A 23389-nucleotide genomic window follows, 5' to 3' on the forward strand; every position below is an offset into this window, starting at 1 on the left:
AAATTCATCAAAAGAATAACTGAATGCAGAGCAAACTTCGCAAAACAACTTCGGATCGCTAGCCGAGGTCATCAGGCGCCCAGAAAAGCAGCCCATTGTCCTCGAAAGGAGGTAGGACAAAATATAAAAGATAAAAAGTGAGACAAAAGAGCTAAGGACGGAGATCCGTCCCGGGAGCTCTTAGGCGGCATTGCTTGGGGTAGGGTCCGGGCCCGAGTGCCCCGAGGACAATCGGAGGGAACTTCTGTGAGTTTCCAACTTGAACTGTGGGAGACCAAAAGAGAGAGAGTAAATTAACCGGCCCGAACACACTGCCGGCCGTTCGCAGAACAAAGAGACCGAGAGGGTCCAGAGAGGAGCTCGCAGGCTGCGGACCGGCCCAGCCCCGCCGGAGGCAGGGGGGAGGGGAAGGTCGCGGCGAGACACAGGCCGCAGGCACCCGACCGGCGCGGGCGGGGACTGGGGCTGGGGACGCGGAGGGCGGAAGGCGCGCACGCCCGACTGGCGCCAGCGGAAACTGAGTCTGGGTCCGCGGAAGGGAGGGGGCGCGCCACACCTGGGTAGAGTGCGCCCACCAAGCCCCTGGCTGCCTGGACCGCTCTGACGGGGAAGGCACAGAGAGCAGGCGCAGCTTTTCCTTCCGCGCTTTTGGGGAACACCCGAGGGCTGGAACCTCGCGCAGCGCGGGGCGCGCTCCATATAGAACAGCCGGGAGCCTGAGCAGCACAGACGGAGAAAGCAGCGTCAGCCCCTCCCGGCAGCCCCAGCCCATCCCCGCGGCGCAAGCCTGTCCCCACAGCGCAAGCCCCTCCCTGCCCCGCAGAGCGACTGGAACTAGCTACCTGAGTAAGAGTCCACCTCTGCCCGCCTGTGTCAGGGCGGAAATGAGGCTCTGAAGAGACCGGCAAACAGAAGCCAAATAAACAAAGGGAACCGCTTCAGAAGGGACTGGTGCAACAGATTAAAATCCCTCTAGGAAACGCTGACTACACCGGAGGGGCCTGTAGATATCGAGAAGCGTAAGCTGGAACGAGGAGCTATCTGAAACTGAGCCAAACCCACACTGACCGCAACAGCTCCAGAGAAACTCCTAGATATAATTTTACTTTTTTCTCTTTTTTTTTTAAAAAATTTTTTTTTTAATTTTTTTATTTTTTTCTTTTTTTTCTTTTTTCTTTCTTCTCTTTTATTTTCCTTTAAAATCCCCTATTACTCCCCCATTACTCCTTAACTTTCATTTCCACAGACTTTTACGATTTTTTAATTAGGGGGAAAAAAAAAAATTTTTTTTTCTTTCTTTTTTTTCTTTCCTTTTTCTCTTCTATTTTCTATTTTTCTTTTTCTCTTATTTCTTTTAAAGTCCTCTAGTACTCCTCTACTACTCCTTAATTTTCATTTTCAATACACTATAACCTTACAAAAAAAAAAAAAAAAAGAAGAGAAGCCCTATTTTTAAACCGAAGATTATTCTCTCCCAATCTTGACTCTCTGTTTTCTACCTCAGAACACCTCTATTTCCTCCTTTCCCCTTCTCTTCCCAATCCAATTCTGTGAATCCTTGTAGGTGACTGGGCTACGGAGAACACTCTGGGAACAGACAGCTGCGTAGATCTGTCTCTCTCCTCTTGAGTCCCCCTTTTTCTCCTCCTGTTCATCTCTATCTCCCTCCTCCCTCTCCTCTTCTTCATGTAACTCTGTGAACCTCTCTGGGTGTCCCTAACGGGGGAGAATCTTTTAGCCATTAACCTAGAAGTTTTCTTATCAGGGCTGTATAGTTGGAGAAGTCTCGAGACTACAGGAAGAATAAAACTGAAATCCAGAGGCAGGAGACTTAAGCCCAAAACCTGAGAACACCAGAAAACTCCTGACTACATGGAACTTTAAGTAATAAGTGACCGTCCAAAAGCCTCCATACCTACACTGAAACCAACCACCACCCAAGAGCCAATAAGTTTTAGAGCAAGACATACCACGCAAATTCTCCAGCAACGCAGGAACATAGCCCTGAACATCAACATACAGGCTGCCCAAGGACACACCTAACACATAGACCCATCTCAAAACTCATTACTGGGCACTCCATTGCTCTCCAAAGAGAAGAAATCAAGTTCCACGCACCAGAACACTGACGCAAGCTCCCCTAACCAGGAAATCTTGACAAGCCAATCGTCTAACCCCACCCACTGGGTTAATCCTCCACAATAAAAAGGAACCACAGACCTCCAGAATACAGAAAGCCCACTCCAGATACAGCAATCTAAACAAGATGAAAAGGCAAAGAAATACCCAACAGGTAAAGGAACATGAAAAATGCCCACCAAGTCAAACAAAAGAGGAGGAGAAAGGGAATCTACCTGAAAAAGAATTTAGAATAATGATAATAAAAATGATCCAAAATCTTGAACTGTGATTTTGGAGAAGACGCTTGAGAGTCCCTTGGACTGTAGGGAGATCAAACCAATCAATCCTAAAGAAAATCAATCCTGAATATTAATTGGAAGGGCTATGCTGAAGCTGAAGCGCCAATACTTTGACCACATGATGTGAAGAGCTGATTCACTAGAAAAGACCCTGGTGCTGGGAAAGACTGAAGGCAGGGGCAAAGGGGACGACAGAGGACAAGATGGTTGGATGGCATCACTGACTCAGTGGACATGAGTTTGAGCAAGCTCCAGGAGATAGTGAAGGACAGGGAAGCCTGGCGTGCTGCAGTCCATGGGGTCACAAAGAGTCGGACAACACTGAGCAACTGAACAACAACAAGGTGACCTAACTAGATGCTGACCTGTGTCTCATCTAGTTCTACAGTGTATGCACTTTACCGTCCTGCTATTTCCACCCTCGTCTTCAGTCCTGCCACACTGACTCACTACAGGAAAACAGAAAGCTGCTGTTTTAATGTTTTTCTGGAGGAAGGGACCCATGAGGTCAGAAATGCCCAGGGCCCACAAGTCATGAGAGCTTGTGTATAGGAACATAGTGAACTTCCCCATCCTTACCCACCCATACAGCTTTCACTATTGTCTATTTGCCACTTCGAGTACAAGTGGAGCCTATAAATAAGCATTAGGCACTTCATAGAAGTTTTGGTAATTAGATGCAACTAAAGATAGAAATTCTGGATAAAAGAAGGAAATTTTCCTATTTCTGGTTTGCAGATTATTGAATTTATAGGTCTACTGTGATGGAAAAGACCATTATTTGCTTCCTAATTCTCTTCTGCTTTTATCATCTTTGCCCAAATTAGAATACTTTCCATAGCTTTCTGGGCCTCCATGGGAGCTAAAGGCCCTGTCTACCTTTCTGTTCTAACCCAGGTTCAAGTTAGAATATACTACCAGCAACTCTATAGAATGTTAGGATAACTTCCATTCTTCATTCAACAAATTTGAGCACCCACCAAGTACTAAACTAGGCTTTTTGCCAGTACTGAATATATATTAGTAAATATAACAGACAACTTCCTTCTCTCATGAAGTTTATAATCTATATGAAACAAATAATGAATATGCAGTTTTGTGATAAATGCCATAATGAGAACTAACAGTGTGCTGATAGAGAATCACTTAGCAAGGCTATTCAAGAAAGGACTCTGATGGATGAGGTGAAATCAGTAATGTGGCAAGCTGAGAGAATAATTTAGGTAGAAAAAAGAGTATATGTTGTGCAACCCCATCCTATCCACCCTTCTGGGGAAAAAAAAGAGAGAGAGAGAAGCTTAGCACATGCCAGGTCAGTGAGGCTTGAGTGTAGTAAGAAAAAGGGAAATCTGGAGAAGAAAAGAATGAAGAGCTGGGAAGCAGCCAGATCATTTGTCATAGAGCTTTGTTGGTATGGCAAGGAGATTCAATTTTATTCTAAGAGCAATGAAAAGTCATTAAAGAGTCTTTAGCAAATGATTGACAGCATAGGAATTATGTTTTTAGAAGATTTTCTGGCATTGTGTGATGAGTAGATTGGAGAGGACAGTGGGTTAGTCACTCAGTCATGTCCAATTCTTTGTGACCCCATGGACTATGCCTGCCAGGCTCTTCTGTCTATGAAATTCTCCAGGCAAGAATACTAGAGTGGGTTGCCATTCCATTCTCTAGGGGCTCTTCCTGACCCAGGGACTGAACCCAGGAGTCCTGCATTGCAGGCAGATTCTTTACCACCTGAGCCACCAGGGAGTGTTAGAGAAGACAGGAATGGAAGCAAATAGACCAGTCAAGGGGCTATTGAAGTGATCCAAGTTCTGAGTTCTCCAAATGGTAACTCTTCTGTTATTGTTTTCTCTATGGCCATCTCTCACCTAAAGAAGGGCTCACATTCCAAGTCAGCATTGTCCAAACACATTAGTGGAACACTAGGCTCTCAAGATACTCACGGAAAACAAGACTAAGTCAAATAAATTAAATTTCTGCGTGCTAAATACCCTTCTTGGAGATTCAGAATGTAAACTAATATAATAAAGATGCTGGGAAGTGTTTCAGTACATTTGTGTATTTCAGAATTTCTCAAACTTACTTGACTATGGAAATTTTACTCCCCTCTCCCTTCACATAATGCTATTATTTTGCAGGACTGGTATTTTCCAGAGCATATTTGAGGAAATACTGCCATAAGTCATTCTAACCAAAGGTTAACTCCATGTGCATGGTTTACTGGGCCTCCTCTTCTCCACGTCTGTCTGTTCCTCTGCAGACAGATTTTCATATTAAGCCCTTGGCTTGGTCACCCTTTCTCACCTCACCCTCTCTTGACTCTGAGCCTATCTGCAAGGCAAATTCTCATCTTTTCTGAGAGTCCATGTTCTCTGGGTTGCCACTTCCTCACTCTGATTATTCTGTCAATAGGCTTTCATCTGTTTATTGTCTTAGAGAAATCTGTCAAAAGTCTTTCACCTGCAGATGATCCCTCTTTCGTGTGTTTGTTATTAAGTATTGTTCTTTATCAGTCTTTAAAAGGAGTTGGGATGGTGGTACCAGAAGGAAGTGGACCTTGTGATCAGATCACTATCTTCAACTTGAAGCATACCCAGTATAGTTTAAAATAATTTTTTGTTGCTACAGAGATATTATTTCCTGAGTATGAATATCTGTTCATTTTGGTGTATCTTTCTTTTGAAAATGTCCCTTTTCTGCATGTGATGGCTCTTGAATGAGAGATGCTAACTGTTCCAAAGGTGGAAATCATCCTCTATTAATTCCTCCTATTCTCTCACCTCCACTTACTGAGATATCCATTAATAAAGCATGTCTATCTTAACTTCTCTTCATTTCTTCTCCCATTACCTTAATCTAATTAAATATACCTCATAGTGAAAACCTCCTTACTGAGCTCTTTTGATTTCTTACTTTTGCACATTAAAATCTATTTGGCACACAAAATATAGTAGACTCTGGTACATGCTGCTGCCCTTATAAAAACTCCATAATAGCTTTCCATTGCTCAGAGGATAAAATACACAACCTCCTTACCATGGTATATATGATTCAGTAATAATATGATCCTTGCTTGTCTATGCAGTCTCACCTCCTACTGCTCTCCTTTTGGTCACTATAATGCCCATCTTTCTGTTGCTCAAATGCCTTAATTTTGTTTCTGACTCAGGACATTAACATGACCAACCACCTCTAACTAAAACTTTCTTCACTTTACACTTTGAACAATTGGTTCCTTCTCATTTTTTTATTCTTGGCTTAAATAAATTGTTCCTCAGATAAATTGTCTCTGATTACCTTGTCCAAACAAGTCTTCCAACTCCAGGTATCCATTTAATTCATAGAATTACACACAATTTGGGATAATTTATTTGTTTTCTTATTTACTGTGGTTCTGGTTTTTTAGGACTTCCCTGGTGGTTTAGACAGTAAAGAATCTACCTGCAATGCAGGAGACCTGGGTTCTATCCCTGCAGTGAACCAGGGTCAGAAAGATCCCCCAGAGAAGGATATGGCTACCCACTCCAGTATTCTTGCCTGGAAAATTTCATGGACAGAGGAGCCTGGAGGGCTGCAACCCATGGAGTTGCAAAGACTCCATGACTGTGTGACTGTCACTATTTTTACTGTTTTGCTAAGCTCCAAGAGAGTAAGAGTTACTTTGGCTTTATTAGTCAACATAAACCCAACATTTAAGCCAGGATCAAACACAAAATAGGCGTTCAATAAATGTTTATTGAGAGATAATTTAGTACTAATCTCACTATAACTTAAAAGTCCCCAAAGAAGGCCTTAGTGAACATATTTTCAATGAATAACTGCTTTTCTTGACATTGCCACATCACCAAAAATAGATCCGGTCCTCATTCTATAGTAGATCCCCAATAAACTCCAAACAAGTTGAAAGAGCCTAACCTTGAAAATTAAAACATTTCTAAAAGGCTAGGTAAAATTGAAAGCTTTATCCTAATTGTATAAGGAAAGAGACAGAGAAGACAATCAGTAAGAAAATAGACAAGAACTGCTATCATAAAATGTAACTTCTGAAACAATAAAAACATATTTCAAAGTAATAAGAAAAGCAATACATTAAGATAAAATTGTCATTACATACATGATGCATAAAAGTTTGAAAAAGAAAAGCAGAAAAAAATGATAAAACCCTAAAGAACACTACTTCATGCCTTTAGATACAAATCAATAACTGGGAAGAGCCACTTCCTGAATGAGGAAATGAAAATAATAAAATGTGCATTTTATTAAGTACTTCCCATATTCCAGGCAACATGGTAGTCCCTGAAGACACAAACATAAAGATTCTATCTCTGCTTTTTCATATCTTAACTGGGGGAAATAGTCCTGTATAGTCCAGTAAATATCTAAGTAGTTTTATACTTCTTTAAACTTAAAAATTAGTTTGGTTCTAAAAAACTAAAGCTGTTCCTACATTCTGAAGGCTGCAGAATCAATAAAACATAGACTGAATCCTGATCCTACTCTACAGTCTGTTGGGGGAGGCAAATATGTAAATAAAAAAGTTATCATCAATTTGGTAAGTACTATAGCAGAAAAGTAAAGTACCATATAAGGACAGAAGGGGGTGACGAGAAATTCTGCCTCAAGTTGTCAGAGAAGATCTATTGGAAAGAAGAAAAATGAGGGAAGAGAGTAGTATTCCAAAGAAAATGATACAAAATAAAAAGGTGCAAAGATAAAAAAGTATGGCACCTTCTAAGATGGACATATATTTTTGATGTACTGAGGGCAGGTTGTTCAAGGGTATGGAGCTGATGACTAGCTGCAAAGAAGGCAGGTACTGGACCCTAAAGTCCAGGGGTGCATGTGAAAGGGTTTGAATTTCAAGCAAGAGTGACTTGACCACATGTTGCAGTTTTTTAAATCTAGGTATGGAGAAATCTGTTCAAGAAGAAAAATGATAAGTTTAAAATAAAAATGAAAAGAAGATGGGATATGAGTGATACTAACAAGTCAGAAATAATAAAACTTAATAACTAACTAATGATACTTGCTCCTTGGAAGGAAAGCTATGACAAACCTTCACAGCATACTAAAAAAGCAAAGATATCACTTTGCTGACAAAGGTACCTATAGTCAAAGCTATGGTTTTTCCAGTAGTCATGTACAGGTATGAGAGTTGAACCATAAAAAAGGTTGAGAGCTGAAGAATTGATGCTTTCAAATTGTGGTGCTGAAGACTCTTGACAGTCCCTTAGACAGCAAGGATATCAAACTAGTCAATACGAAAGGAAATCAACCCTGAATATTCATCGGACTGTTGCTAAAGCTGAAGCTCCAATACTTTGGCCACCTGATGCAAAGAGTGGGCTCATTGGAAAAGACACTGATATGGGAAAGATTGAAAGCAAAAGGAGAAGGGGGGGCAGAGAATGAGATGGTTAGATAGCATCATCAATTCAATGGACATGAATCTGAGCAAACTCTAGGAGATAATGGAGCACAGAAGAGCCTGGCATGCTGTAATCCATGGGGTCGCAAAAAGTCAGACATGACTTAGTGACTGGACAACAACAACAAATGGAGTCTGTGAACAAAGGAGAGGAATGAATCTAAAATGACCACCTAGTCTGTGCCTCAGGCAAAATGGTTATTGCGTCCTTAGGCAAATGTGGGATAAGGGGAAAGGAAACGATATTAAGTTTTGGAAAATGTTTGGTTCTTTTCACAGTTAACAGGATTCAAATTTAAACAACCATGACATATAATCTTGCATTAATTAAAATATAGTACATTAAAAAAATAATACTCATTGCTGTGGGGTATTGCGGGAAAAGATACATTAATATATTACTGCCCTGAAACCTGGTGAAACTGTTCTGAAAAGAAATCTGGCAACAAATACAAGAACCATAAAAATTATCATATACTCTGACCCAGAAACTCAGCTTTTGGAATACAGCCCAAGGATGTAATTCAAAAGAAATAAAAAAAAACTATTTGTATAAAGATGTTTACAACTGTGGTATATATTCCAGACAAAAACTGGAAACAGTCCAAATGCCCAACAGTAAGGGGTTGCTTAGGCAGACTCAGTACATCAATGCACTGGAATATTTTATTGGTATTAAGAATGACAAATATGAGAACTATGTAGAAATAAGGAAAGGGCAATATAAAACAATGAGCAAAAAATGCAGAATTTAAAATGATGCATATACAATGATCACAACTATGTAAAATTTTATCTGTATGACCAGGAAGACTGGAAAAACTACAAAGCTGGTAATTTAGAGTGCTGACATTTTTGTTATTGTTAGTTGAGTCACTGGGAATATTTATGCATTTAAAGTTGTATTGCACTGTGTATTTAGTGCATATACATTAAGAAAGGTAAATCTCCATTTTTTCAGGAACATAAGAAAAAAAATGCTCATCAGTACCTTTCCTTCTTGCCTTCTGTAATTTCTCCTAGCTTCTTGCGTCCTATTAGTCTTTAGATGTAGGAAACTAGGCCTTACCACTTGTCACCATACCACCTGGTCACATGCTTATTTCTTTCAACCATCTCTTACAATTGTGTCCAAGTTCTTATTCACAACAAGCTAACATCTATATGCTCACAGTTACACTATGTACACAAACTAGGATGCCTTAACTATACCTTATATACTGTGTAGAAGTGTCTCATCAGTATGATTTTTTAATCTTTGACATAGAGAAATATTTGTTTCTTACCTTCTACTACCCCGGTGTAACTATCTCCCTTAAATGGGCCTTTATTAAATGTAAAGGCCAATTCCTCTGGATTCTATTTCTTCTAGCCTTAAAAGACTTCTTATTTGGTTATATCCTTTATCTCTTATACCATCTAGCTCTTCTCTCCTATATAAGTCTCAACATACAAACCTGTTCTGCTATCTCCCACATTAAATTAAATGGAAAATGCCATTATCTTCCTTGACCCCAAATCTCCCTTCATTTTCCTACTCTCTTTCACAGTACAAATTTTCCTAAGGGCTGTCCACATTATTGTTTCCAATTTCTCACCTCTCATTTACTCTACAAACTATTGTGATCTGACTTCAGATCCACCACTCCACTGAATTATATTTTTCAAGGTCACCAACAACCTGCATGTTCCCATGTTCAATGGCACTTTTCTGTCTTCCTATTACTTGTCTTCTTGGCCTTCTAGCAGCATCCCCTCTGTTTTCTTGGTCCCTACATCTCAATCTTTCCCTTTCCTCTTACATATGAGGCCATCCCTCTTTTCTCACATCTCTGAATATGATAGTTCCTTTGAGCTCTCTCCTAAGCCTTTGACTCTTTTCTTTCTATATTCTAACTAATCTCCTCTATTCCCATTGTTGTTGTTGTTTTTCAGTCGCTAAGTCATGTATGACACTTTGTGGTCTGGTATTCCCATCTCTTTAACATTTTCCACAGTTTGTTGCAATCCACACAGTCAAAGCCTTTAGCATAGTCAATGAAACAGAATTAGATGCTTTTTGGAATTCCCTTGCTTTCTCTATGATTCAACGAATGTTGGTAGTTTGATCTCTGGTTCATCTGCCTTTTCTAAAACCAGCTTGTAGATCTGGGAGTCCTCGGATAAGTACTGCTGAAGCCTAGCTTGAAGGATTTTGAGCCTTACCTTACTAGCATGTAAAATGAGTGCAATTGTAAGGTAGGTTGAATGTTCTCTGGCATTGCCTTTCTTAGGGATTGGAATGAAAACTGACCTTTCCAGTCCTGTGGCCACTGCTGAGTTTTCCAAATTTGCTGACATATTGAGTGCAGCATGTTAACAGCATCATCTTTTAGGATTTTAAATAATTCAGCTGGAATTCTATCTCCTCCACTAGCTTTGTTTGAAGTAATACTTCTTCAGGCCCACTTGACTTCACACTCTAGGATGTTGGCTCTAGCTGAGTGACCACATCATCATGGTTATCTGGGTCATTAAGATTTTTTTGTATGGTTCTTCTGTGTATTCTTGCCACCTCTTCTTAATCTCTTCTGCTTCTGTTAGGTCCTTACCGTTTCTGTCCTTTATCATGCCCATCCTTGCATGAAATGTTCCCTTGGTATCTCCAAGTTTCTTGAAAAGGTCTCTAGCCTTTCCCATTCTATTGTTTTCCTCTATTTCTTTGAATTGTTCACTTAAGAAGGCCTTCTTATCTCTCCTTGCTATTCTCTGGAACTCTGCATTCAGTTGGGAATATCCTTCCCTTTCTCTCTGCCTTTCACTTTTCTTCTTGCCTCAGCAATTTGTAAAGCCTCCTCAGACAAACACTTTGCCTTTGTGCATTTCTTTTTCTTTGAGATGGTTTTGGTCACTGCCTCCTGTTCAATGCTAAGAATCTCTTTCCATAATTCTTCAGGCACTCTGTCTACCAGATCTAATTCCTTGAATCTATTCATCACCTCTACCATATAATCATAAGTGATTTGATTTCGGTCATACATGAATGGCCTAGTGGTCTTCCCTACTTTCTAAAATTTAAGTCTGAATTCTGCAAAGAAGAGCTCATGATCTGAGCCATAGTCAGCTCTAGGTCTTGTTTTTGCTGACTGTATAGAGCTTCTCCAATTTCAGCTGCAAAGAATATAATCAATCTGATTTCAGCATTGACCATTTCCATGATGTCCATGTATAGAGTCATCTCTTGTGTTGTTGGAAGAGACTGTTTGCTATGACCAGTGTGTTCTCTTGACAAAACTCTATTAGTCTTTGCATTGCTTTATTTTGAGCTCCAAGGCCAAACTTGCCCGTTTCTCCAGGTATCTCTTGACCTCCTACTTTTGCATTCCAATCCCCTATGATGAAAAGGACATCATTTGTGTGTGTGTGTGTGTGTGTGTGTGTGTGTTCTACATGGTCTCATAGGTCTTCATAGAACTTAGGGTCAACTTCAACTTTTTCGGCATTAGTGGTTGGGCCATAGACTTGGATTATTGTGATGTTGAATGGTTTGCCTTGGAAATGAACTGAGATCATTCTGTCATTTTAGAGACTGCACCCAAGTACTGCAGGCTCTTTTGTTGATTATGAGGGCTACTTCATTTTTTCTAAGGGATTCTTGCACAGTAGTAGATACAATGGTCATCTGAGTGAAATTCTCCCACTCCTGTCCATCTTAGTTCACTGATTTCTAAGATGTTGATGTTTACTCTTCCATCTCCTGCTTGACCACATCCAATTTAACTTGGTTCATGGACCTAGCATTCCAGGTTTCAAAGCAATATTTTTCTTTACAGCATCAGACTTTACTTTCAATGCCAGGCACATCCATAACTGAGCGTCATTTCTCCTTTGACACAGCCACTTCACTCTTTCTGAAGCTATTTGTAACTGCCTTCTACTTTTCACTGGCAGCACACTGGACACCTTCTGACCTGGGGGACTCGTCTTCCAATTTCATATCTTTTTGCCTTTTTATACTGTTCATGGTGTTCCCATAGCAAGAATACTGGAGTGGTTTGCGATTCCCTCCCCCAGTGGACCATATTTTGACAGAATTCTTCACTATGACCCATCTGTCTTGGGTGGCCCTACAGGGCACAGCTCATAGCTTCATTGAATTACACAAGAGTCCCTTCACCACAACAAGGCTGTGATCCATGAAGGAGCACATCACCATACACTTATCCAACATATCAAGTCCTGTGGCTTCTACTGCCAATGATACATTCCATTTCCACAACCCATTTCAGGTTCCTATCATTATGTGTACCACTATAATAGCTTTTCTCACTGATTTCCCTGCCTCCTCTACAATCTATTTTTCATAGAGGAGACATAGAATACTTTCTGTATAATAAATCAATTTTTTTCACTCCCCAGGTTAGAAATATTCAGTATCTTTCTCACTGTGCTTAGAAGAAATTCTAAGCCCTGCATTATGCCTGTAAGTCTCTATATAATATAACTCTTTTTTGTTTAGTTTTTTTAGTTTATTTATTTTTTATTGAAGGATAATTGCCTTACAGAATTTTGCTGTTTTCTGTCAAACCTCAGTATGAATCAGCCATAGATATACATAATTACTTCTCTAAATATACCTTTCTGTTGCCAATCTGGCCCCTTTTTCATCCTTAGGAACTTTGCACATGCTTTTCATTTTTTCAAGAACACTGACACTGTTCATTTCTCATTTTGTCTAGTTAACCCTCATTCAAGTTCAAATTACACTTTAATGAATTTTTAAAAATTGAAGTATAGTTGATTTACAATATTATATTATTTCTGGTGTATGACATGCTGATTCAATATTTTTATAGATTATATTCCATTTAAAGTTACTGTAAAACATTGACTATATTTCTCATGCTGTAACATACATACTTGTTAGCTTATTTATTTTATACATAAGCTTGTGTTTGTACCTTCTAATCTCCTACCCTTGTCTTGTCCCTTCCCCTTCCCTTCTCTCCACTGGTAACCACTGGTTTGTTCTCTATATCTTCTACTGTTTCTGCTTTTTTATATTTATTAATTTGCTTAGTTTTTAGTTTCCACATATAAGTAATAACACAAAGTATTTATCTTTCTCTGTTTGGTTTTTTCACTAAGCATAGTACCCTTCAGGTCTATTCATGTTGTTGAAATAGCAAAATTCATTCCTTTTTATGGATGAGTAATATTCCATTCCAAATCTTTATCCATTCATTAGGTTGCTTCCATATCTTGGCTATTGTAAATAATGTTGCTATGAATATTGGGGTACATATATCTTTTTGAATTAGTGTTTTCATTTTCTTTGAATATATACCCATAAGTGGGATTGCTGGAGCATACGGTAGGTCTATTTTTAGTTTTTAGAGGAACCTCCATACTGTTTTCCAAAGAGGCTGAACCAATTTACATTCCCACCAACAGTCTACTAGGGTTTCCTTTATGCTATATCCTCACCAACATTTGTTATTTGTGGTCTTTTTGATCATAGCCATTCTGACAGGCGTGAGGTGCTATCTCATTGTGGTTTTGATTTGCATTTCTCTGATGATTAGCAACTTTAAGCATCTTTTCATGTGGTTGTTCCTCTTACATATTAATCCTTTAGGGAACACTTCCAACCACCTAACTTGGTCAAATCTCAGCATTTACAGTCATTCATAGAACTTTGTTCCTCTCCTTGTTATTGTTTCAGTCTTAAGATAAGTTGATTATTGCCTATGTCTCCCTTACCATAGTACATACTCCGTGAGGGTAGAGAAAGTATTTGTTTTTGTTTATTATAACACTCCTGTTTTCAAACACAGTACCTGGAACATAGCAATTACTCAAGAAGTATTTGCAGAATGAATGAATTACTGATAAAGGTCATGCTACTGAGAAGACACTATCTCTGAGATAGTGTCTACTGAGAAGACTGAGAAGACTACTGAGAAGACACACCATGAAACTATATTAATCAAATCATTAAAGAAAAGGCATAATCTAAAAGAATAACTATGTGGACTTAGTTATTGGCTTTGCTTATATATTACAAACTATGAAAATGTTCTAAATATGTGATTCTTATCCCCTAATTACAACATGTAAAATAAGGCCAACCTCTCCATCACCATCCCACATACATAGGATATTTTAAAAGTTCAGCAAAAGTATGCAAAAGGAAGCCCAGAGTTGTACTTTTAGGTAGGAGTAAAGGTGACAAAAATTGTTCTGCAAGAAAAAAAGGGAACTTTCTACTGAGAAAGAAGGAGAGGGGGGTGAAAAAAGAAGGGTGAAGGAAGGACAGGAGTTAATTAAAGGCTTGGGGATTCTTTGTAAAAAGGAAAATGCCTAAAATTAAATTTCAGGCTGTTAATGTTACAGTGTAAATCCTTCCACGTTCCCAAGCCTTCAGTAATGTCTGCTATACTAATTAGCTTAGACCAAGACTAAGCTACCACAAAAGGAAAGAGAGAGAGCCATAAGAGCCAGCAAGCCACAAGGACCATTAAGGAGGCTAGCCATAGGTTTCTTTCTACTGGAATATATCTGTTTATACTTGTATAGCATTTATCTATCCTCACTTGGGCTGTACAATTCACTGGAAAACATCTTACTTGTTTTTGAATTTATAGGAATATGACAGGATACCACATAAAACGTATGCCAGATGAACTCCTGCCTCTCCCAACTTGCTTGTTCCCACCCTTCCAGCTATAGTCACATCTCCACTTTGGGTCTTGGATTCAACATCTAACTTCAGTCTTCCTCGTGCTAGTCCCTCTGACATTCCCTCCAACCCTGCATAATTAGACTCAACATGCTTGAATATTCCACTTATTTTATCTGGGCCTGGCTCACCAGCAGCACCAAGGAAGACAGCATTTAACATAGTGACCATCCACAACTAATGCTTAACAAATGATTGTTTGATCCAGTCAAAATTAAATAAATCACATGATAGTAATTCTCTAGAATACCTAACAAACTTGTTAAGCTATGCTTTAATGTACAGATGTTTGTAGTGTTTCTCAACTTTTTAACCTAGTTCCACTGTCCAGGATTTTGTCAAGTTTTACTTTCTATAAGAGGTCCCAAGAGTACAGTAGATAATATTTGGCCTTTTAAAAAATATTAAGTGATATTATGCAATGCTATAATATTAAATTTGCTTTTTAAAACAACACATCCTTTCCAACCTGTTTTGGAGTTTGTGATATTCCTCCCAGTCCCACCCACTTCTGCTGACTGTGGAAGGCCTAGAGACATAAGTTCTTGCACTGTTTGTAGAGAATCCTTGGTTTATGGTGGGAGTTGTCACTTTGAAAGAGTCTCTCTGTCCTTCTTAAGACCAGAAATAACCAGGAAAAGTACAAATACATTAAGTCATTACATGTAATGAACAATGTTTTAAAAACTGCTAAATAATCTGACCTACCCATCTAGAAGGGCGATGACGTTTTTCCTGGGCCGCCCAATATTAGGGCCATACAAGCTGGCTCTGGAGTAAATCCGGATGGGTTGCAACAGGCTCTTCAGCTGGATGTAATCCTTTCCCAACTGGCTGCCATTTACTGCCCGGCCATGCATGGTCCGATAGTTATTTGGTTCTAGATTAAAAGCAGACATGCAAGTCAGAGTTGGGAAGAGTGAGGTTCTGCCAACCTTTTCCTAGCCACAGATCTCTCTCCCTTTTTTCTTAACAATGTAAACAAAATAACTAAAGGAGGGTATAAGCTAGCTTAACTTGAGAAACTATCCCAACAAAAAAGTCAAGTGCCATTTTATCATTCTATTTATTTTCAAACTAATCTTCACAAAAGTTCATCTAATCCACAACAGAGAGACCATACTGATTTTCAAATGATAGTTTATAATAAATGGCATATTGAGTTGAACAGTATCCCCCCAAATTAATGCCAATCCAAAACTTTAGAATGTTATCTTATTTGGAAATAGGGTCTTTGAAGAAGTAATTAGTCAAGATGAGGTCATATGGGATTAGGATGTGCCCTAAATCCAAAGACTGATGTCTTTATAGAGAAAGGAGAGGAAGATTCAGGCACACAAACACACAGGGAGGAAGCCCATGTGTCAATGGAGACAAGAATTGAAGGGATACTGCTATTCCAAGGCTTGTTGGTAGCTATTAGAAGCTAGAGAGAGGCAATGAATAGATTCTCTCTTAAAGTCTCCAGAAGGAATTAACCCTGGCAATGCTTTGATCTCAGACTTCCTAAACTGTGATAGAACAATTATCTCTTGTTTTACACCACTAAGCTTGTCATGACAGGCCTAGAAAACTAATACAAATGGTAAGTAGGGAAACCTTCATAAAGATGAACTTTGTGTCAAAAATATAGAAAAATTTTAATGTTCAATTATAGCAAAGTGGCTGAGTGAAATAACTTAGAGTGAAATCCTCTCGCCCAGTTCCTATTAACTTGGTAGTCCTAAAAAGACAAGGAAAGTCCTAAAATCCAGCAGTTCCACTGATGGAAGAGCTAACTGGATTTGCAATGAAGGACATATCCCAGAGAAGGCCAACATTTTGGTTGACTTGAGGTTTTGACACTGGTAGGGGCAAGAAATAGATCAGCAGACTCACAAGAAATGTAACAGGGAGATTTGGGGAGCAAGGATTTTGGTAAGCCCACAAATACCCCTCATAGTCTGGAAAGTTGTTCTCAGGAGGGACTGGAGAGGGCACTAGCTATCCACACATTCCCGGATGAATGTGAAACATAATATACTCATAAAGGACACATGAAAAGGCATGTCAGAAATTAAAAGCCAGTCAGATTTTCAAAATGCCTAAATTTTGAATGTGTTCACAAACCTATACACAGATCTAATGGTAAAGATGAAAGCCTTAACAGCTCAAGGTAAGCGTAACCTCTGATCATTCATCATCTCACCATTAAGCTATGCCGACTCAGAGGCAACTCCTGGGAAGCTGGCTTCTACAATTAAAAAATAATTGAAAAATTAAAAAGAAACAAATAGATATTAATAGCTACATGATGCAAGGGAGACAAACTCTATGGAATTAGTCCAGGAAGTGACTAAACAAACAGAAAAGAAACAACAAAAAAATCTCTGGAAAGGAGGATTTGGAATCCAGAGTTGCTCCAACATATTAACTAAAATGTATAGTTTTCAACCACAAAAAATGACAACATGCAAAGAAATAGGAAAGTATGGCCAATAAGCAAGCAAAAAAGTAAAAGAAACTATCTCTTAGGGAACTCAGATATAGGACTTAGCAGACAAGGACTTCAAAACTGCTATTATAAATATGCTTAAAGAACTAATGGAAGAATAAAAAATTAAGGGAAAGTGTTATTTTACTGACTAATTAAATATAAATATAGAGATATTAAAAATAAATAAAGATAGAAATTACAAAAAATTATCAAATGGAAATCTTGGAACTGAAACAACTCTTCACATTTAGAACACAATGGAATTAGTAGCTGAATTTTTATCAGAAATAAGGCCAGAAGACAGAGAGATGATACATCCAAAATTCTGGGAAAAACATCAACCAACAATTCTGTATGCAGCAATCTATGCTTCAAAGCTGAAAGCAAAATGTAGATCTTCCCAGAAAAACAAAGGACAGAACTGGTTGTGAGAAAATCTGTCTTACAAGAAATAAGAAAGGATATCTTTTAGGTTGAAAGAAAATGACAGCAGATAGTGATTCAAAAGCACACAGAGAAATAAAGAACACCAGTGTATGTTAATATATGTGTGCCCTGACCATAATAGAATTAGACTGGAATTCAACAATGGCAAGAAATTTGAGAATCTATAAATATTTGGAAATCAGAAAAATAATCCATGAGTCAAAGAGGAAATCACAAGAAGAATTAGAAAATATTTTAATGAAATTAAAATGAAATATAATATATAAAAATATATAGGATGACACCAAAGGCACAATCCATGAAAGCAATAATTAAGAAACTGGACTTCATTAAAATTAAAAACTTTTGCTCTGCAAAAGGCAATGTTGAGAGAATAGAAGACAAGCTAAAGACTGGGAGAAAATACAAAAGACATATCTAATAAATGGCTGTTACTCAAAATATAGAAAGAGCTTAAAACTTACTAAGAAAACAAACAACCTGATTTAAAAATATGCTAAAGGTCTTAACAGATACTCACCAAAAAAGACATACAGATGACAAACAAGTATATGAAAAAAGATGTTCTACTTTATATGTTATCAGGGAAGTGCAAATTAAAAACAACAGTGAAGTTCCACTATATACCTATTAAGAATGGCCAAAATTTGTAACACTAATGCCACCAAATACTAGCTAAAATATGGAGGAATTGGAGGAACAGAACTCTCATTTATTGCTGATGGGAATGCAAAATGATATGGTTACTCTGGAAGTTTGGTGGTTTCTTACAAACAAAACATACTCTGAGCATATAATCCAGCAATCTTGTGCCTTGTTTTTACACAGAGGAGATGAAAACTTATGTCCTCACTTTGCCTGTACATGGATTTATGGCATCTGTATTCACAAGTGCCAAAACTTGGAGGCAAGCAAGATGTTCTTCAGTAGATGAATGGATAAATAAGCTGTAGTACAATCACACAATGGAGTATTATTCAGCACTAAAAAGAAATGAGCCATCAAGCCATGAAAAGATTCCATGGAGGAACCTTAAATGTATATCATTAAGTGAAAGAAAGTGTTAGTCGCTTAGTAGTATCCAATTCTTTGCAACTCCATGGACTGTAGCCCACTAGGCTCCTCCATCCTTGGGATTTTCCAGGCAAGAATTCTAGAATGGGTTACCTTTTCCTCCTCCAAGGGATCTTCTTGACTCAGAGATTGAACCTGGGTCTCCTGCATTGCAGGCAGACTCTTTACTATCTGAGCCACCAGGGAAGCTGGCATTAAGTGAAAGAAGCCAATCTTAAAAGGCTGTAATACTGTATGATTCCAACTATATGATATTCTGGAAAAGGAAAAACTATACAGATTGTAAAAAGATCAGTGGTTGCCAGGGATTGGGGAGAGGTGGGAGGGATGAATAGGTGGAGCACAGAGGATTTTTAGGGCAGTAAATACTCCACATGATACTATAATGATGGATATTTGTCATTATACATCTCAAACACATACTATGTACTCATCAAAAGTGAACCATAATGTAAACTATGAATTTTGGGCGATTATGACAGAGGATGAGATGGTTGGATGGTATCACCGACTCGATGGACATGGGTTTGAGTAAACTCCGGGAGTTAGTGATGGACAGGGAGGCCTGGCGTGCTGTGATTCATGGGGTCACAAAGAGTCGGACACGACTGGGTGACTGAACTGACTGACTGACTGATGATGTATAACGTAGGTTCATCAATTGTAACAAATGTACCACTCTGGTGAGGGATATTGATAGTGGGGGAGGCTACGCAAGTGTGGGGGCAAGGAGTATATGAGAAATCTCTGTACCTTCTCAGTTTTGCTGTGAACCTAAAACCATTCTTTAAAAATGTTTTTTAAAAAGTTACTTTGAGCGTGAAGAGACACTAGGGATACACACGCAGAAGGAAGGCCACGTGAGGACACAGTGAGAAGGTGGCCGTCTGTAAGCCAGGAAGACAGACCTCGGGGGGGAAAAAGCTCTGCTGACACATATACGTTAGACTTCTAACTTTTTTTATTGGTTAGGGAAAAAAACAGTGCTTACAGCCTTACAGACTCCTATATTAGAAAATAAGAAAGATCTCAAGTCAATAATCTAAGTTTTTCTCTTAAAAAAAAAAAGAAAAAGAAGAGAGAAGTAAAATCAAAGCAAGAAGAAATAAAATAATAAAAATTAGAGTAGAAATCAATAATATAAAAAAGGAGAAAAATCCACTGAAGTAAAAGTTGGTTCTTTAAAAACATCACCAAAATCGATACAACCTTTGGCTAGACTGACCAAAAAATAAAGAGAGAAGAAACAGATGACCAAAGTTAGGAATGAAAGAGGAAATACTATTAAGGACCTCACATTAATTAAAAGGCTAAGGGACTACTGACACTTGCTCCTTGGAAGGAAAGTTATGACAAACCAAGACAGCATATTAAAAAGCAGAGACAACACTTTGTCAACAAAAGCCTATATAGTCAAAGCTATGGTTTTTCCAGTAGTCATGTATGGATGTGAGAGTTCGATCATAAAGAAGGCTGTGAAAAAAGAAGTGAAAGTGAAACTCGCTCAGTCGTGTCTGACTCTTTGTGACCCCATGGACTACACAGTCAATGGAATTCTCTAGGCCAGAATCCTGGAGTGGGTAGCTGTAAGAATTGTAAGAAGCTGTAGGAATGTAAGGCCGAGTGCTGAAGAATTGATGCTTTTAAACTGTGGTGTCAGAGAAGACTATTGAGGGTCTCCTGAACTGCAAGGAGATCAAACCAGTCAATTCTAAAGGAAATCAACCCTGAATATTCACTGGAAGAACAGATGCTGAAGCTGAAGCTGCAATACTTTGACCACCTGATGTGAAGAGTTGATTCATTGGAAAAGACCCTGATGCTGGGATAGATTGAAGGCAAAAGGAGAAGGGGACAGCAGAGGATGAGAAGGTTAGATAGCATCACCGACTCAATGGACATGAATCTGAGCAAACTGAGAAACAGTGAAGGACAGGGGAGCCTGGTGTGCTGCATCCCACGGGGTCACTGAGAGTTGGACACAAGTCAGCAAACACCACCACCAAGAAATGAACAACTTTGTGCCAATAATTTATACAACCTAGACGAAATGAAAAAGGCGTGAGGGTGGGAAAATGGGTGAGGATGATCAAAAGGTACAAACTTACTTTCTAAAATAAATAAGTCAGGTGGATATAATATACATCCTGGTGATTATAGTTATGATATTGTATAATATATTTGAAACTTGCTAAGAGAATAGATCTAAAAGTTCTTATCACAAGATAAAAGTATTTGTAAATATGTGAGGTGATGGATGTCAGCTGAACTTATCATGGTGATCATTTTATAATAAATACATATATCAAAAAAAGACAATGTAGTCCAAGAACAGACATACAGATCAGTGGCAGAGAACTGAGCCCAGAAATAAACCTATTTATGGTCAACTGATTTTTGACAAAAATGTCAAGAGAATTCAATAAGAAAAGGAAAATCTTTTAAATAAACAGTGCTGGGACAATTTAATAGCCATATGCAAAAAGATGAATTTAGATTCTTATTTCACATCATACTCAAAATTTAACTCCTGCTGGATCTTATTCCCAAAAGCAAAATCAAAAACTACAAAGCTTTTAAAAGAAAAAATAGAAAAAACACTTTGTGACCTTGGGTTAAAAAATCTTTGTGATCTTGGATTAGGCAAAGTCATAATATCAAAAGCACAACACATCAAAAAAAAATATTGATAAGCTGAACTTTATCAAAATTCAGAACATCTGAACTTCAAAAGATGCCATAAAGAAAATGATAAAATAAGCTACAGATTGGGAGAAAATACTTGCAAATCATATGTTTGATAAAGATGGTGCATTCAGAATATATTTAAAACTCTTACAACTAAACGATATGATGACCTAATTTAAAAGACAAAAGATTTGAGTAGACATTTCACCTAAGAAAATGTAAGAATGGTTGATAAGCATGTGAAAAGATGCTCAATATCACTTGTCATTAGAAAAGTGCTAATTAAAGTCATATTAATACACTACTTCAAACCCACTAAAATGGCTCTAATCAAAAAGATAGACAATAAAAAGTGTTTGCAAAGATGTAGAAAAACTATAATCCTCATGCATTACTAAGGAAAATGTAAAATGGTACAACCACTTTGGAAAGTGATGTGGTTAATTTGTTCAAAAATCAACATAAATTACCATACAAACTAGCAACTCCATTCCCCTCTGAGGTATCTTCCTACAAGAAATGAAAGTATATATCCACACATAGACTTGTAAATGAATATTTCAGCACCATTACTAATCATAATCAAAAAGTAGAAATAGTCTAAATGCCTGTAATCTGGTGAATGGAAAAACAAAATGTGATATATATATATATATATACATACATACACACACATGTATATATGTATGAATATATGTGTATATTCATGCATTGGAATAGCATTCAGCAACTAAAAGGAATGAACTACTTTTACATGCTACAACATGGATACACCTCAAAAGCATGCTAAGAGAAAGAAGTCTACAGATGCAAAAGTCTACATACTGTACGATTCCAGTTACACAAAATGTCCACAAAAGACAAAAAGCAGATTAATGTCTCCTGGGACTGGGAATGGTTACAGAGACTGGTTAAAAACCAGCATGAGGGATCTTTTTGGAGTTATGGAAATGTTCTAAAATTGGACTGTGGAAATAGTTGTATAGGTCTATGAACTTATTGAGAGTATATGTGTAAATGGGAGTATATGGATAAAGAATACAGAAGATAGTTGATGAAGGTGAGAAGCAGGCAGAGAGAGAAAGGGAAAAAGTAAGCAGGTAAAGTGGTGACTTGGAGTAGGAAATGGCAACCCACTCCAGTATCCTTGGCTGGAAAATTCCATGGAAAGAGGAGCCTGGAGGGCTATAGTTCAAGGGGTTGCAAACAGTCAGACAAGACATACAAGGAAACATTTCATATCTACAAAACATAGTTGTTAAAAATCTTGTATCAGGGAAGTCATTCTTTCATAAACTTTGACATCCTAAGCTTTCTAAATTTTCACCTCTTGAAACAGTATATTTTTGTTTTCATGGTCTGTAGCCCACACTATTCACCAATTTTAAAGAAGAAAAAAGTAAGTCACTTGAAGTTTAGCTACTCTAGGAGAAACAACCAAAGAAATATCTACTTCAGTTTTTCCAATGCCAGATTTACTCTAAAGTATTTGTTAACAGGATGTGGGTATATGGGAGGTTGAATGATAAGAGAACTGACCAGTTTTATTGTCCCTCCCTAAATGGGGATATAATAGTTAAACTATTACATCTGTCCCAAAAGATAAGGTTACAGAGAAGAAAATGGATAAAAGATTGGAGAGACAAATCGAGGCCAGGAAGATGACCAGATAATTTTTGAGTGGCAAGGGCCTGAATATACAACACAGAATAGTTGTGAACAGAATACACTAGATATCTCTAGAGATATGATGCTAGCATAAGAAAAGCTATCAGTAGTTTAAAAAGAATTAGAAAAAGCAACCAAATAAATCTTCAAACCCTAAAAGGTATGTTTAGTTGGGCAGACTACTTATTTGTCATATCAAAAAATAGAAATGCAACTTTCAAATAAAAGAAAGAAGAGGTAAACAGACCAACTCCAGTCTTCTCAACTAGAAACTCAAAAATCTATATCTATCTTGATGAAAATTCTCACAAGAAACCTTACCAGATACTTTCTACCTTATTGAATTTTTAAATTCATAGCCTTGGTTATTTTTCTATCTATTCCTGTCTATATCTCTATTTTCTTATCTATGACCATGCCTTTTCTCCTCCTCAAAACTGATTCTTTGTTTTTGTTAATCCTTG

General features: G+C 38.0%; 1 protein-coding gene across 3 annotated transcripts in view; it reads right to left on the bottom strand.

Annotated features, from left to right (window-relative positions):
• HPSE2 (heparanase 2 (inactive)) overlaps nucleotides 1-23389 on the bottom strand; it is a 659857-nt gene that overhangs the window by 233492 nt on the left and 402976 nt on the right. For all 3 annotated transcript variants that reach the window (XM_043926546.1, XM_043926545.1, XM_043926548.1), the window contains exon 5: nucleotides 15281-15452. In XM_043926546.1, coding sequence (XP_043782481.1) covers nucleotides 15281-15452 — 172 coding nt within the window. The remainder of the gene's footprint in view (nucleotides 1-15280; nucleotides 15453-23389) is intronic.

The sequence above is a fragment of the Cervus elaphus genome, chromosome 15, assembly GCF_910594005.1.
Source record: "Cervus elaphus chromosome 15, mCerEla1.1, whole genome shotgun sequence".
Lineage (NCBI taxonomy): Eukaryota > Metazoa > Chordata > Mammalia > Artiodactyla > Cervidae > Cervus > Cervus elaphus.